We start from the raw sequence: 18,477 nt of genomic DNA on the forward strand, positions 1-18,477 counted from the left end.
TTATATATTATACATAATGCTATTCAAATGATATATAATCATATATCATTTAGATATATCATTTTTATATACCATAATTATATATTAGTCGGTTACAAACTGTTGTAGGTTCTATTTAGTTCTTTAACTATACGATCCTAAGGATCAAACTTAAGCTGTATTTCTTCGTTGTACAACTGTAAAGTAAACCATTACTCGTATGCATAAACTACATTCGTAGCAATCAAATTCGTTCTGTATATTTTCTCTTACGTAATTACGCTACCTATCGTCAGTGACAAAATTAGAGAATCGTCAGTCTTCTAACTATATAATCGCTAATGTCACATTTTAGATCTGTAAGTATCTTCGCAAAGTAAAGCGATTTTTCTATCAATAAATATCTTCAAAGCTCGAAACATCCCATCCATTTCCTCGTTCCATTTTTTCAAATCTTGTGTTGCCAAAATCCCCGCGAAGCGTCTACCCAATGATCCACGTCACTCTGATCGAGCTACGATTCAGATTTCCTCGCGCTAGATCGCGATCGCGAGAGAAAAAACGGGTGTTATTCTATGTATACCCACCAGGACGAAAGTAGGAGGAGAAAAGCTTTGGAATGCGGTCGTCGAGAGGAAGATAGCGAAAGAAGGGAAAAATAGATAGAAAAGAGATAGACAGTCACACACGGGCAATGGATCCACGCTATCGGCGACTTTGCCGGCCGAGAGTAGAAGAGAGAAAGAGAGAGAGAGACTTATCTAGCTAGCCTCTCCTCCACCGCCACCCCATCTGGCCGTTTCCGATATTAAAAATATCAGCCGGTAGATAGGCGGTCGGCTATCGACGCTCGAGCACTCGAAGGAACTTCCATTAAAAATAGCTATCTCTATCTGAAGCCGGTACTACAACAACACCATGGGCCCATGCCAGACGCTCTGTCTGTCCTCGTCGCACCCTGGCGATTCACCGTGCCAGTGTCTCTCTCGCACTCGCGTCCGCTATCGTTTCAATGCGGTGGTGGCTGCTTTTGCGGAGGAACGGACACGGAGAACGTGCACGAGCATAAAAACCGGGCTTTCTCAGGAGATACGGGATCTTATCGCGGGCAAATGTTTGGAGGCGCGCTATCAGCCCGGTTTATCAGGACACCGCTCCTCTACGTCTTTCCACCTCTTCTTCCGACCACCGCTACCCTTTTCGCCGTGGGCTCGTTTCTTGGTCCTAGTTTTAATTGCCGTTACACCGGAAAGGCTGTCATCAAGAAGGTTGCCGAGTGCGATTTCGCTCAAAGGAATCTCTTTCGCTGGGACTGAATAGCTGCAGGTATGGAGAGACTTTTAGGGATGGGGTGTCAATATACGTACTAGAAATTCGAAATAAATTCATCGACCAATGGAATAAAAGGTATTGCAAGGTGTTAAAAAGAAATCGGAAATAACAAATAAGAAGAAAAACGGCACTGGAAACGCGAAACCGCAGGCGTGTTCGATAACGCACGAAAGGGAGGACCAAGCAACAACGAGATCAACTCGATCACCGCTGTTCAAGCTGCAGAGTTTACGCACACAGCTATCGACCGGTCGCGATTGATCGCTCATTATCCTTCCGGTACGAGCTTCGTTGCACCCTATCCTCTATCCTTCTTCTTCTTTCCGTCGGCATAATTAATTTCGTGGCACAGTTGAAGAGGGAAGAACGCGCGCGATCGACTGAAGAAGGAAGGCTGACCCCTCCGCCAGGATTTCATAAATAAAGATACAAACAGCCGGATCGCAAATAAACTTACAAAGTATTGGAAGAAGCCCGTGGCTGTCGGTGCTCACCTATAATCTCGATGGCGACGAGGTACGAAGGACGAGAGAAGCGGGTAAAGAGCCGAAGAGAGGGTTGGGGCGAGGGGTACGCCGAAGCATACCGTGGGGATCGATAGATCGATCCATCGATGGGTCCCATCCATCGGTAACACGCCTCTCCCGATCGCCTCGTGGCTCGTGAAGCTCATGCGAAACAGATGAACGAAGAGAGAGAGAGATAGATAGATAGATAGAGAGAGAGAGAGAGAGAGAGAGACAGTTGGATGAATCGACGTTGAAACGATACAGCCGGACTCAACTGGGACAGACAGAGCGAAGAAGAAGCAGAGGAAAGAGAGAGAGAGAGAGGGAGAAAGAAAGGGAGAGAGAGACAGAAAGAGCCCCGAGGGGCCCCTCGTTGCACAATTATCTCATTTGCCGATCGGACCCTCCCACGTGTTAATTTGCTTGTTGGTTAACCCGGCGTCCCTCTTATCGTTTATTTCGTTCTTGCCTTTCGTGGAACCCTCCGCGCCACCTCCTTCGCCTCGTTCATCTCCGTTCAACACGGTCCATCGGCCTTCTTTTTTCCTCCTCGGCCTTCCCTTGTCCTCGAAATCGCGGCACCGATCGCCTCGACTCGCGTCTGCTCTTGCTGAAAATCGACCACCGCTCCGTTTCGCGCACCAGACGATCCGCCACGAAACCCACCTTCGACCGAGCGGAAATTTGCCCGGTGAACAGGCTAAAAAGTGGCTTCGCTGGGTCCAACAATGTTTGGTGAATTTAAACTTGGTGATTCGATGAGGTGAGAGCGAGTTTTCGATTAAAATTGATTAATATTTTCAAGATTGGAGTTTAATGGGAATTTAGGCTGGAGTGATAGGATGAGAATCTTTCGATTAATCCCATAAACTAAAATAATAAGCTAAATCTAACTTCGAAGATTAAACGTATAATGTTTGTAAATCGTAATGAAGAAATGATTAATATCCGTTAATCGTAAAGATATTGAAATATTATGTATGTTTTATCTTTCCCATGCGATAATTAATCCATCAAGAGGATTAGTAATTCGATTAAGTTTGAGTAGCATTTGATTCGTTTTGATCGAGCGATAGAAAACTAGTAATCGTTCGAACTACACGTATCTTTAAAATAATAGTTTCGTACGAATTATAAGTTCGCTGCAATATTACGTCGAAGGAGTTGTAAAAATTGTGCTATCGCTCGGTAAATTCTGTTTCCCTTACTTCTGTCTTAAAAGTCTATAATTTATAAAGTCAATTCTTTCTCAATTCTTCCAACTTACAAATTACTCTACTATTTTCTAAAATCACACAGAGTTAAGAATTACTGTACGTAGATCGTTTTACGATCCTTTAAAATCCCACCAATTTAAAAATTACATTAGTAAACAAAATTTTAATAAAAACTACAGTTACTCTCTGTCAGAAATTCTACGTAGATATTTCAAAAAGGCACCGATTACGCGTGTAAAAACTTAGGCACGATCAACTAGATTGACCTACCTCATTTATTGTCGAAGAACCAATATCAGTTTATCGTTCAAGAAACCGAAGATTAAACGTCATCGGTAATCATCCGCGATATCGATCACAGTAATTGTATCATAAGAATATTCGTGACTATCGGAGCTGAAGTTTATAAGATAAAGGGAAATCAACAAACAGAAGATGGGACAAAGTCCAAGCGGAGATAACCGAATGTGTGGTCGCGATATCGATCAATGACCAGATCGATCGGATCCATCCCGCACTTACCGCTAACCATTGTCTAGACAATTTATCAGGCTTATCGTAGCTCCGTTATAAGATCGTTATTTCATGATCGTACGACGATTAACAAAGCCAATGATCGTACAAATGACGAGAGATTACCATCTGGATCACGCAATCTGTATCTACTTTCGACACTCGAAAACAATCCTTCCCAATATTTCTTCTTGAGAATCAATTGGAATTTGTTTGATTTGGAGTGCTGTACGAAAAAACATAATGTTCTAATAGAAGTTTACGGACGAAGAATTCTACGTATAACAAGATAGTATTATCTGGAATTAATATTTTTGTGTAAGTAGATTTGCGAAAGAGACTTTTGAAACTTTTACAGAAACTTAACCTAAGACTAAGCTTTTGAATATTCAAATCCACCGGGGACAAACTTTCTGCCTTGCCCTGCTAATTAATTAACATAATATTATAAGCAGCGATCTTTAATAAATGTTATATTATCTTGAAATTGAAAAGTGTTTTTTCTTCGAGGCTAAACGAGAAACCTTCGAGAACCAGTTTCCAATTTAATCACCGAAACCGTAATCGTTGCCAATTCATCTTCGCATAATTTGAAGGTTTTGTAACAACGAACGATTACCTAAAATCCCCAGAATCACTCTTTTAATCGTATTAAAGTTTCAAGCAATAAATGGACCATATAAAAATTAAACCGATCGACTCCATCAATATAAATCGCTTCGTTTCCAAGAGGTTCATCGCTAATCGCATCGCTAATTGTGCCACTTTAATTATATAATTACGCCTACAATATTATATTATATTTTCCATATTACATTATTATATTTATATTATTATATTACAATATTATATAATCCTATTGATATCCAGAAATATAATCGAAAAAGTATCAAATTTTATTGTTTATTCGCGTGTTGAACGCTACGTACTTTGGATTTCTTGCGAAAAACAAGCAAAGAAAAGCAGCGAAGGGAAAACGATGCTCTAGTCGTGGAGTAACCAGAAGGAAACGGTGTGTAAGCTCGAATTCGGGGAACAAAAGAGGCGGGCAGAAAGCTGGAAGCACGGACGGAAAGAGAGGCAACGGACAACGATGCCGGCGACACAGGGAGGAAGTGACGTCACGGTAAAGTAACGAGCCTCGCTTAGCCGCGATAAGCCACTAATCGCGCGATCTTAATGAACTCCTCCCATTAACGCTCCGAGGCCGCGACCGGCAACGTTCGACGAAACTCCTTCTTTTTCTCTCCCGTTCTGCCTGTGCTTTCGATCACCCCCGTCGAATCGAATGGGAAATCGCAAGACGATCGATCGTCGAAACGGTACTAGGAACTGGATCCACATTTTTCTGTTTTGCTTTCCATTCTTTTTGGTTTTTCAACCTTTCGAGGTTGTTTTATCTTCTCGTTATAATATTCTTGGAAGTAGACGAGTGTTTTGGCTGTACAGTAACATCTTTGGCTGTAGCTTTCTGAATTTAAATATCGTTTTATACCTTCGTTTTTACTTCGGGTTATTCCATTATATACTTTATGATATTGGAAGTTTGACAACGATGAATACGAACATAATTGAGTGGGAAATTTCGAAGTGTACACGAGATAACGTTGTTAGGAAGATAGAGTGATAGTCAGATAGAACAACATACGAGTCGGAACTCTGCGTTTTATGGATGTGCATTTCGCATATAGAGTGTCCTAGAAATATCCAACTATATTCCTTTAACGAAATCGTAAACAATTTCTTAAATTTATGCTACTAACATACATGAATTCTCGTTTCGATTACGAGAGTAAAATTGCGATATGAAAATTCGAGGATCGCATGAAAATTAAAAATAACTTTCATACTCAAAGTACCTTAATATTAACTTGGTTTACGTTCCATACTTCGTCGAGTATTACCAACCATCGCCTCAAAACTTTCGATCTTTTATGTATTTTTTTAAACTACTTACTTGTCAGTGAAAGCGTGGTTTCCGCCCTGAGCTGACTGCCTCTGCGTTGCCTCCACAACAGTATACTCATTTCGATCGAAATTTTACTCGACCACAAGCTCACTATTCATTCTCAGATCCACCTTTTATTCTCATCAACGTAGCGCGTCGGAACAACACAGTCCAATAGCACGTTGTTGCACGAATTCACTGTCCACCACGCGAAACATTCTGTGTTTGTCGACTGTCGGTCACGCAGCGCATCCCATTCAATTTTTCCAGCTTGTTCGAGTACGATGATTTCTGTTGACTCAACTTGACGCAATTGTCGACAAGCACTCTGCGGTTTTTCAAGACAGTCCCGATCGAACGTCGATCAGATCCGATCGGTAGATCCCGTGAGATATCGCGTCACGTTATTGGCACGATGCTCGTCAGACGATTATCGCGATCGCGATCGCCATGTCCGATTGCGACTCGTTCTATCGCTATCCATCGACTACATCGCAAACATCGATCGTGTACGATCGTTACCTCTTTCTATGTGTGCTTCGAATGTTTATTCATACACACGCGATTTTCCAGTGTCCGATGTTTGATTAGGGATCGACCGAGTCCTAGCGTAGATAACAGTTTTGTCGGTAAATCGTGAAACTTTTCACGTAAATCGAGTCGAGCGTCTTCCATCGAGCGTTACCGGTATCGTAATCGATCATTGCATCGATCTGTGGATTTTAATCATCCATATACAGCTGTTCGATCTACTTTATTATCTGCACTCGACGTTCTTAACACGCGGTGTTTTATCGTTCTTCTCGACTGAAGTTCGAGTTATATTTAGAAGTAAGATCGATCGTCTTACCTTGATTTTATAAAAATCATCGTTTAGAAACATGCGAATAATAAGTCGAGAAGACAAAGTAAACAAACAAGATGTTATAAAATAATCTTTGCTTGTTTTTATCGCAATTTTTTAATACAGCAAATGTACTTAATCCACGTCTCCGATATATCATTATCGATCAAAGATGGTAATTGAGATTACTTATCCATCCAGCTTACTATGCAACATGTGCATCAAACACTTCAAATCTCTTTTCAAAATAAAAATACACTTTACACAGGACTTGACGATATCCAACGTTATTCACCAAACTCCTCGACCGATTACCCAAAGACCGAATCAATCCCTTCACAAACAATTAATCCTGCTCCCTATACATCCTGGTGTTGAACTTCGATGTAACGACAATCCGAGCAACAACGACTGTATTTCCAGACAGATAGAACGTGAGGGATAAAGAGAGAGAGAGAGAGAGAGAGAGGACAAGAGAAGGTCGGTAGGCCGATTGTCGTCGTTGTAGCAGCGAGCACGGGAATAAACGAGCCACGCGGATAATCCGCGTATCGCGGCCTGGCCGCGCTCGCTCCGACAGCTACGGGGACCGACTCTTATCGGCCGCCCGTTGCCCGATAAGCCGGCACGATCGGCATCTTATCGATCGCGCACACGCAGAACGCGTGGCCACTGCCGTCGACACCGCCGTCGACGCCGACGCCGATTCGCTCGGAAAACCGGCGGCTAATTGCGCGCGCGACCCACGACAATTAGGAGGCACGATCGACCGGTGAAATTTTCGTCACGGCTGGCCACTAGCCCCGCGGCTGATAACGTCTGACACTTGGACCACGATAAGGGTAATTGAATGCGGACAACCGGCCAGCAGGTTCGTCGCTTTGACGCTCGAACGTGGCTCGTTTCACGCAATCCGTTTCGTGCGAGAGTTTCGAAGGTTGCAAGATGCGCAACGCTTTTTGACGCGGTCGTAAGATCGAGACTGATGGGCATTGGTGATAAGTAGGTTGTGGTATTGCGGTATTCGAGGGAAATGGTTGATTTAAAATGTAGATATTTTGGCAATCGAAGTATTATTTATGATAGCTTGTATATGTTAAATGTAATTGTCTTGTGTATGCATCTATGTGTGCTTTGATGGATGAAAATTTCGCACTGTAAGATTATCGAGCGATTGAAAGACGCGCAGCTCTCTTCGATGCAGTTGTAGCGTTAAGTGTGACGAGACTAAGTAGGTTGTGGTGTTATAGAATTGGTGAGGGATGGTTAATTTAAGTACGTGGATATTTGGTAATCGGAGTATCGTATGTTGCATATGATCGGTCTTTTTCCTGTATTTCCTGTAAAATATCTTTGTTTCCTGATGGGTTACATTTTTGGAGCAATAAGTTTAGCGTCCTAAGATTACAGTCCTGTTGTATGATTCCTTTTACATCAGCTGTCACTAAATATCTGCACGTCTTGATCATTCACTTTCATATACTTTTCGTATTTTCTTACAAGTTCAATATCGCAAATCCGTCTGCTATTTTCTTTGATAACTCACGTTTCATAAATGGGAGCTGCAAATTCCATCTTCAACTTATCTTTATCACGTCGGGAAAGTATATCGTTCAGGATGCAATGGTCTTCCTATACCTGTACCTCTCACGCTTCTCTCAAAGGGTACATCAACCCAACAAGCAATCCCTCAGCACAGCAGCTCCCAAATTCCAAAATTCTTCGGTCCCTAAACGACGTCACCGAACCACTTCACAATTCCCTCCAAGAATACCAGAACTACCCCAAGAAAAGCTGCGCCGTTACTCCTTAACCATTACGTCCTTCCCCGAACTCTCTTCAGCGTATTACGAAATTATTCCTGCGAAAGCTGAACGTTTCAACGAACGGGGCAGTCGACAGTTCTCCTAAATCCGCAGCTTCTAGCGTGGACTTAGTCGAGGCTATTGAACGTTGATTTCGCGGACAAGGCCGCTCGCGGTTTAACGCGCACGGCAGACTCTCGTCGGCGACGCGGAAAGCTACTTCCGACAGACTGTTTAAAAGCTGAGGGTAAGACGAAACCGCAGAGGAGCGAGATGCTCGCCGTTGCGGGGAAGCGCTATCACTGGTTTCCAAGCGGCACCGAGACCCATGGCAATGGCTACCTGTTATCACTCTCTTCTCTCTCTTTCTCTCGCTCCCTCTTGGCTGCTTCTGTCCCCAGCACCGGTTGCCTTCCTCTTTCTCTCTTTCACTCTCTTTCCCCGGCTCTCTCGTGTTCTGCCGCCTCACGATAATGCCGGGCAAACATACCGCTTTTCCCTCTCGCGTCTACGGCAAAAGGCTGATTTCGACCGGAACACACCGCCTCCTTCTGGGAAGGGGTGTGAATCGACGATTGTTTCCAGGACTCTGCCGGATTACGTCCCTGTCTGCCTCTATCGGCCAGCTTCTACGAAACGCTCGGCAGTTTGCGAATTTTATGGCTCGTTTTGTGCGATGTTTTTTATTTTCTTTTTCTTTTTCTTTTGATACGGTTACGGGGCTGTGTGCGCTGGGGTTTTCCTCGATTGTTAAGAGGCGGTTACTGGGAGTCCTGTGAGAACATTAGGCGATCTCAAGGTTTGATTTTAATAAAGCGATAGAGGGAAATGATGGTACAACGAGCATTATTTTTCTAATTAACTTTGCAACTGACTATTATTTATGTTACCTCTTTGTAACGCACGAGTTTATGGAATAAATTCAGTTGAAAAAAAGGGATATTTTTTCTACAATACTTTAGTTAGATACGTAGTAGTCTGTATTCACTTAAATGATGCATCTTTGTTTACACCTGGTGAATTATGTGGCTGGTGTGCACATCCGCTAGCAAAATTGTTAATTTGAATGTTTGTGCATATCTTTATTAAATGAAGACTAAACTCGTGCTATTTAGTCAACATTTAAATTTCACTGCTTGTGGATACATTCATTTACCTATCGAATTAGTATGCGCATACATTGACTAGTAAGTACCTATTTACCAAATTAATGCAGTATACGTTGCTGTATCTAATCACAGGTAGTAATTCCTTCGAAAACTCCTTCGAGCTGCATCTCTTCGCTTTTATATCCTAACCCTTCCTTTCCGTCGAAAACCATTATTATCTCTATTCTACCCTAAACGAGGGCAAAATCTCTAAACCGGAAAAAACATGCTTCAATATCGCGAAGATTATGCGATTAATTTCTATTTTGAATATGCACGAAAACAACGTTCTCATACTCATCGTTACGTTCATTATAAATTTTCAGCATACAAAATGCGAATAAACAACAACGATAGATAAAAGTGAATCATTTATAAAATTAGTTGAAATTATCTGCTTGTACACAATCACGAAATAGAACTATCAAAAATCCTGAATAGTCGTAAAAATAACAGCCAATATCCCATCGATATTTCCCCGATATCCTTTTCAACATTCCAGAAACCAGACGATCATCCCACAATCGAATTATCTCTATTCTACTCTAAACGAGGGCAAAATCTCTAAACCGGAAAAAACATGTTTCAATATCGCGAAGATTATGCGATTAATACCTACTTTGAATATGCACGAAAACAATCTTCTCATATGCATCGTTACGTTCATTATAAATTTTCAGCATACAAAATGCGAATAAACAACGACGATAGATAAAAGTGAATCATTTATAAAATTAGTATAAATTATCTGCTTGTACACGATCACGAAATAAAACTATCAAAAACCCTGAATAGTCGTAAAAAATAACAGCCAATATCCCATCGATATTTCTTATCGATATCCTTTTCAACATTCCAAAGACCATACGATCATCCCCCATTATCGAAATCACACTTTACGTCGACGAACAACGATTCCATTGTGATGATCGTTCGTATCAATACACCGGTAAATACTTTAGACTGGATCTGGCGAGTAAATAAGCAAAGAAATAAGCGTACGAGTTTTATATATCGCGTCATTGGCAGACTTCAGGGCACCAGAGTTACCTCTTGTCATTGGCGTCACGAGGCTTGAACTTCGCCGATAGCGCGGCCTGATAACGGATAACGATAACACCAGGCCGATACTGGTAACACGGTGCGCAATGGGCTCCGTGACTAATGGCGATAACGATAAGGAGGATCGTAAGACACGTAGGGTACGGTTGTATCTAATAACCGTACTCTTTGTCTCCGTGGATCGTGCACACCGTTCTCCTGAACGTTGCCGACGGCTCGTTTCGGCACTCGCGATTAGATTTTATTACGTCGGGATACGCGCCGTTTCGAGCGTTGTTTTACGAACCTTCCTCGACGTCGTAAAACGTGTTTCTCTGTCATTTTTTTTTTCTATCCTGATGTAGATTGGTTTCGATTGTCGGAAAACGAGGGTGGGGCTAGTTGGATCGTTCGGTGGTTTGATTCTGGAGGGTGACTCGTGTTTTTAGATTGATCATCGGATGTGACGGATAGTGGTGTATTTCCTTTCGTAACGGTTAATCCATAGAACTTGTATTTTCATTTCTGGTGTAGGGAAATGATTGTGTTCAAATTTTCTACGTGAATAATTACATTGGGATATTTTTTAATCGATTTATAATAGGTTTTTAATAAATAGATAGATTATTGGTGACGTCGAGCAAGCGGCAAGATACCATAAGAATAGATTGTGATTTTCTTATCGAATATTATACGTTTCGAAAAATAGAAACTTAATAATAATAATAATAATAATTACTTAATTAATAATAATAACTTAAAAATAGATACCATAAGAATAGATTGTGATTTTCTTATCGAATATTATACGATTCAAAAAATAAAAACTTAATAATAATAATAATTACTTAATTAATAATAACTTAAAAATAGATACCATAAGAATAGATTGTGATTTTCTTATCGAATATTATACGTCTCAAAAAATAGAAACTTATTTTCTGTCTTTTATTTACTTACTTTTGAAATGTATTTACTTTCTCGTTGAGATTGGAATTTGTTTAATATAGAGAATAGAAGACACGAAAGACAGTGAGTTGATTTGGAATCGAATCATTGGAATAATAAATCAAATATAACGAACGATGGATTATTCTTGCTCGTGTTAGTGAATTTTAAATTGGTAGGATTCTCATTTGCTATCTGAATACGAAAGGAGAGTTATTACGTGTGTCGGAATAAATCGTAACATCTCGATTTTATTGATAAAGACTATTATCCGATATATAGCGTTATTCGAAACTGATCGAAAATAAATTCGACAAACGTTTCGATTGGCAGGTGCGTTTAATTATGCAACGATTTTTCCTTTTCAGCGGCGCTAACGATCGTGTCTTTCCCGTTCTCTTTTTCCTTCTCTATCAGCCTTTTCCGCATCGCGGCGGGCATTTATCAGTTTGGATTTTCGCTGGATCGACGAGTTACGCAACCACAGGGGCTACCACGATATTATTGCAGGCACCAGTTCACGGGGATTGCGAAATTGCGGACAATTATCGTTCGCACGATCGCTAATTACCTGCCAATAAATTATCGTCGGCCCAGGCCTTGCTTGAGTTCGACTCCGCGTTGGTGGCGGGAACCAGTCGAACTTCTACTCGAGTCTTTCTCGCGGCTTTCTTTTTAATTAGTCCCGCTGTGAATGATTTATGGCAACGCCGACTATTCTGGTCACTTTTGACTACCAGTTAATTGGCTTTTTTTAATGTTTTGCTAATAATATACGTGCGAGTCTACTCGACTAAGCTATAAGAACATTTAGAAACGGACTGAAATTTTAAACGAATGACTCGATGTAACAAAGTGTAACATTAACAATATAATAATTGGATAATTTGTAAATTAACGACTTCCTTAAATTGCTATGTAAAAGTAGTCTTCCATAGACAAACGTATGTTTCCACAAAACATAAACAGGTGGGCAGTTTATATCCAAAACTGACTCTTCTACTATTTCATTTCTTCTAATCTAGATTCTTCTAATTTTCTCGGAAAGTCTGCAAGAATTCTGGAATATACTTATCAGTAAACTGCGGATATTTAAGGTACATAGATTCATATCTTTCCTGGTACTCATATAAAAGCGACGCTTCAATAAAATAATGTGTCGTTTTCTACATATATAATTGTTGTTTTGAATCATGTTGTTGTTTTGCCTCGGGGTATCAACATCTTTAGGACATACATAATGTAATAATAAATAAACTTCGGGCAAAACAATGTCGCCGCTACGTGCAACCGTCAAACACAGACGAATCTAAATTTTCCGGTACTCCCCCGACCAGTATAAATAAACGAACGCGATCGTAAGAGGACCAGTTTTTCAGTCTCAGACTCGAGCGATTCTATTAGCGTTCAATACACAGTCTTTAGCGAATCAGTTAGTAGCGAGCGTCTTAGCGACCATTCTCTGTATTTATCAATTATTTTTAAATACATTTGACGGTTTCATTATCGAGTAATCTCGTCATTTAAACCACACGGCCAACCATCCTCTACATAGTAACATGTACTTTACTCTCGATATTTTTTTTTATACATTTTTGTATACGTGCACATCCCTTGGACCAAACCAACGAATCATCATATAATACTCTCTCACACACTCAGCCTGACACATATTGCAAACAAATGGGTATTGTAATATGCACCCTTTATAAATCTGACCAGGCCGTACCAGTTCATCAATGGCACTTAACACGTCTTAAAGATCGGCCCGGCGCCGATAATGTTCTCGATTCAGTGAAGCCACCGAAGAGGCTACGTCGAATTACCAGGACTAAACAGGATCGTTGAGCGCGAAAGCGTGAAAAAGCAAAGAGGGGACAAGAGATTCCGCGTAATCGGGGCTGTGAGATGTCTGAACAGGCAAGGATGGATCATCGACGTGGTGTCGGTGACCGTTGGCCTGTCCAAGTGGAGAGATGCGCACAGAGAGAGAGAGAGAGAGAAAGAGAGAGAGAGGAGAGGAGAACTCCCTGGCGCCGTGTTATCTTATTCGTTAAGATCCTCGAGGGCGACGAGGAGGGGAGAAACAGATTCAACAGTGGTCTCACTGTCTCGAAAGATTCTCTCTTGTTCGTCCCCTCTCCCCTAGGATGGAATATACCAAGGGTCCCGGGGGAGAAAATCCAGGAACGGCTTCTCGAGTCTAGACGACGCGAGAGATAGCTTCCTCTCTCTTCGACTTTCTCGTTTCATCTCTCGTTGCTTCTTGTTGGTGTCTTCCTCGGATCCAGACAGTTTATCTCGCTCTCTCTCTCTCCTTGATTTCTCGTATCCTTTTATCTCCAGCTTCTACTCTCGTTTGTCCGAAGAGATGGACAGGGATAGCGGAGATGACCGTCGCTCGTGTCACAGTCACGGCCATCGATTCGGGTAAGCGTGAATAATTTGGGGCGGGGTGAGATATTGGGGGAGCTGGGTTGACTCTCCGTAGAGAAACTGGGTCATTAAGGGCGCATACGGAATTTGGCTGTTGGATTTCTTCCCTTCGATTTTTTCTTTTGATCGGCAGAAGCTGATATCCGATTAGATGTAAAACACGACGGTTAAAAAGGTATCGTACAAAAGTGCTGGAATGTGAACTCGGTACCGTGTAACTGCAACGTCTGTGATTACAAATTTGCATGAAACTGCCTAATCGCTTAATCTTATGTTCGTTCTTTACGGCACTACGATACCATTCCTTCTACATTTTCGAAGCACCGATCGATGCGATTCGTTACATTTATTACATATCACATTTGGTACAACTTATATTCAAACACAAAAGCATGACTCAAACGTCGTGATTCACCAAATCTCGAGATCCCTAGAAAATTGACAGAAAACCTGCCTCTCTAACTTTCATCCTTTCATACCTCAGCCAAGAGATATCTCTTAATCCAAAACTAATTCGTAACAAGATTGCCAATTGTCGAGCGAACGATAGAAGGATGCTTCTCCATCGGTATCGCAACATCGCGTGGTAACAGCGTTTCGGGGTCAATTACGCGGACGCATCAGTCCACTTGCACTGGGGCGAGATATATCCGGGGCGGGTTGCAACGAGCCGCTTCGTCATCGTCCGGCCGTGCCCTGCGGTGCGCGCCTCGGACGGTGAAAAAGAGCCGGACACTTTTTATCGTGGCGCGCAATTATGATTAGCTCCCGGTGGAGGCGTCGCGTTTACGGCCGCAGCGATTAGGGCAGGGAGTTCGCCTCGTCAAAACCGCCCCGCGGAACAAATGGTTCGCACGAGCCACCCCCTCGAGAGAGCTCTCGCGGAAGAGCCACCACCCTTCCTCCTTCTCTCTTTCCATGCGAAACGGGGACGAGCTGGACGAGGAGAGGGAACGAGGATGGGAGAAACGGAGGAGGGCAGCGTGAGATTACGCAAATGAGAAATGACCATCAGGCTATCGGAGAACTTCGGTGTCGGCTGCTCTCCGGGCGTTTTGCGACATCTGCGGCCGAGGATATACACGTCAGAACCACTATCGCGGAGGCTGCCGCGTTTTTAATGCGGAAACCACGCTCCCGGTACACCTGAATGCACGCAGTTTCTAGGGACTTTTCGCTAACGCTTAATGCAGACTGTGAAGATACTAGAGAAGACCGAAGATGGTGCTAACTTTTTTCGTTTTCAACTGCTTTTCTCAAGCGAGAAATGTTTCTTATATATACAAGGTGTCTGAATGTTTAACAGTTAGACCTCGTAGGTAAGTGTTGTTCAAGCACAACACGTTACACAGATATAGGTCATTTAAAGCCACGTTTAAAGGTTAGAACGAAAATATGAAATAATGAAGAACTTGATGAAATAATAAAATATGGGATATGAAAATTGCCTGACATTTTTCACTTCGTTATACGCTCGGAGTATGTATATTCACAAAGTCTAAGTTTATAAGAAGAACAATAAAAAGAATTCATTTTTGGGGAGTAGACTAAATGGATAAAACTCATTTTCAAAAAATAGAATTCATTTTTCCTTATATATCAACGCATATAAGAGACGTTATTTAAAAGTAAAGAAGAAACAAACAGTCGGACTTTTTGTTACTCGGGACCACGTCTGAGTCTAAGGTCTATCGATGCTTTTTTGCGATGCAACATTAAATATAGAACCAGACGGTATTGTCACGGTCGTCGTCTTTCTACCGTTTCGTGGAGAGACTTTGACAAATCGTCGATCAACCCCCGGCAATCACGCCGCTATCTCCAGGACTCTTTGGAGTCCCGCTCAACTGGTCAGCGATCAGGATCTAGCAATCCATCCTTTCAGGACTTCTGCTTCCGCTCGTGGTCGCCTGTTTCTACCATTAATTTCGACCACGATAGGACCATCTGATAATTCCCGACGTATAAATGCTTTTTCGCGAATAATTTTTTGTGTTACGTCGATTTGTTTCTGAGGAGTAAAATTTTAACAAAGCAAGATTGTAACCTAAGTGCATATACTTGGAAGAAACAAAAGTTTGTTCTATCGCCTAATATTCCGGTTAGTAGCATAATATAGATATTTTGTATGCACTTTTGAATAAATGCATAAAAATTCGTAGTCTAATAGTCAATGACCCTAACTTAGCAACAGAGGATGAATAATAACGTGGAAAAATCTACAAACTCGAAAACTTTCGACGACTTACGTCGGCTAAGTAAGAATCGTCAAACGAAAACAATTTCTCTGAATCATTTTTCCGTGTCGACGCTCGTCTGGTGATCCAGATATTCTTCGGACCTCCGCGACCTCCGGCCAGACCTCCGATCGTCGATCTTTCCCTCGGCCTTGGCATTTGCGAATAAATGGACCCACTGTCTGTCAGAGGTGGAAGGACCCCGACGAACGGCAGTAATATGGCCTCTAGAAAGAAGACGAAGAAGTCGACGCAACATCAGAAGGAAAAGAAGAAGAAGAGACCAGTCGACGCGACGGTGAAACGAGGGTTTCCACGTGATAAGATAAAACCGGCGCTGTTATCAGCGGCGCTTCGCGATATCGGTGGCTTTAGCATGAAAAGGGGTACAGAAGGAGCTTGAAAAGAGGCGTGTAATTGTCCTACGGGTATTGGTCACGCAGCATGAAATGTTGGCCTTTTTCATCGGACATCGACTCGCCATTAAGCCATTAACATGGAGCGAAACCCCTCGAAAAGCACCGATGCCTTTTACGGACAGACGGCTCGAGAAGTCGATTTGCGACCGAAACGGAAGTTGCAAAACGCGGCGACTCGGTGTGAAACGGAAGGAACATGTTTGGAATATTTAGAACATTCTTCGATTCGTTACCTTCGTATTTGAAATTCTATTATTTCCTATTATTTATTGTATTTTAAAGTTTTGTGAATTTTGTAATTCTGATATAGTCCATCGGTCATTGTCCATCCACTTTGCCTGTGAAAGGTAAATACGAAATAAGAAATTAATTCGTTAATGCGAAAACGAAGGAGTGAACGATTTGACACTGTTTTGCAATTTTAAGAATTTGAAAGAATATCGGTCTTTCATTCTTTCCACTTGTTTCGTAATTGTCACTTTCCTGCGCCAGACAATTCACAACGTTGGTAAAACAACGGGAAATCCCGTCAAGAGTGATCTAGCATCGATGGTCGATCGTGTCAGGAGGCCGACGAGGCACAGTTCATCCTTCACGTGTGTTTGTACGTGGTTTTTCACCCGATGAACACGTGTTCACCCTTTGTGACGACAGGTGAGAAGCGACCCTTTCCAAAGCCTCTCGAATTCGATGGATGGATGATTTTGAATGGTCATGCGAACGGATCGTTCCAACTTTATCGTACATGCTTCATTAGCACGGCTATTTTCATTTCTTTTTAATTATCATTTTGTTAATCCCTTTAGTTCGTTAATTATCTCTACAACGTCATTTAACGTGTATGTTATATCTGTATTTATTCTGTTTTTAATTTTATTCTATTTGCCTATCGAATAAATGTTATTCTATTTTATCAATCGTTGTATTCGTGCATTTTGTTAAAATTTTATTTTGCGATTTTTCATCACTGTTCATATTGTCCAAAGTCCTTTTGGAAGCTTGGCTATCTTTTGAAAAATCAGCTAACAGCGATAAAAAATTTAATCAAGATCTGCGCTTGATTTAGTACACAAGTAAAGGAAATTTCATAGAATTTAAAAAAAAATACACAAAAATTCGGATGTGCCTAAATTAACGTGTCACTCTACTACCACAAAATCATTTAAAAGTTACTTGTAATAATTATTGTTCCCAAAATTTTAGACGAGGCAAAAGGATTGTAAGAAATTTACATTTAAAAAAACCTTTTTCTCTCGTAAGGATCTTAATCCGCAAACGAAATTTTAATAAGAAAAGAAGATTTCTGTGAAGGAATACTTGCTTCAACAGTTTCGCGACGAAAGTACTAGGACTAGAATTTCGTTCCCATCCCTAAGACACGTAACCACCCTACGTAACGACAGGTGAGGATCGTTTCTCTTACAACCGGTTAAGTGGCATACGCGAAGAATCCATTAAGTCCACACGTGCTGCTTCCGGTTCTCGATCAAGTGCCAAGCCGTTTCTATTTCCTTGAACAGTGTCGAAAGGATATACGACGTCTTCTGGAACACGTGGCAGGACATCTTCACTATCAACTCGAAAGCTTCCTCACACTTCTGTTATAACATAAGATATCTCGTGTATAAGATCATTCTCAAGACAAATCGAGAGAATGACGGCTAATAACTTTTCGAAAAGTATAGAGTAAGAATTTGTTTTTATTACGTTAAAGACAGTCCTCAATTTCCAAGCAAACAAAAATATATTACCAGACTGAATTTCCCTTGATATCCAAGGTTCAGCGATTTGAGGCACGAAATCCAATAACGATTAAAACTTGCCACTAAAGAACCTTAAGAAATCATCTTAGAATCCACAACCTGACAGACATAATAATTTCAAATGTCATTCCGAAGAGAAACCCGTTCATCCATCCACTTACCCCTGTCTATCATCCCTTAAGAAGTTTCATGTTTTAGTCGATCTGTCTCTCCTCGACTATGGATGAAAAAAAAGGGGTAGAAAGAAAGAAAGGAAGGGAAACGAGGTGCTTCTCCTTTAAACGAACTGTCGAACTCGTGTCGAGCCGGTGGCGCGAGGAAGAATAACAAGGGTGGGT

General features: G+C 41.5%; 1 protein-coding gene across 4 annotated transcripts in view; it reads right to left on the minus strand.

The window, feature by feature from the left end:
* ush (Zinc finger protein ush) overlaps positions 1-18,477 on the minus strand; it is a 202,015-nt gene that overhangs the window by 52,812 nt on the left and 130,726 nt on the right. For 2 of the 4 annotated variants that reach the window (XM_033334330.2, XM_076617983.1), the window contains exon 1: positions 5,508-6,590. The exons of 1 other annotated variant lie outside the window; for it this stretch is intronic. In XM_033334330.2, the coding sequence (XP_033190221.2) occupies positions 5,508-5,577 (70 nt within the window). In that variant the 5' untranslated portion in view covers positions 5,578-6,590. Of the gene's footprint in view, positions 1-5,507; positions 6,591-18,477 lie in introns of those variants that run through there. One more of the 4 variants, XM_033334329.2, reaches the window with a different exon arrangement.

This window comes from Bombus vancouverensis, chromosome 4, assembly GCF_051014615.1.
Source record: "Bombus vancouverensis nearcticus chromosome 4, iyBomVanc1_principal, whole genome shotgun sequence".
NCBI lineage: Eukaryota > Metazoa > Arthropoda > Insecta > Hymenoptera > Apidae > Bombus > Bombus vancouverensis.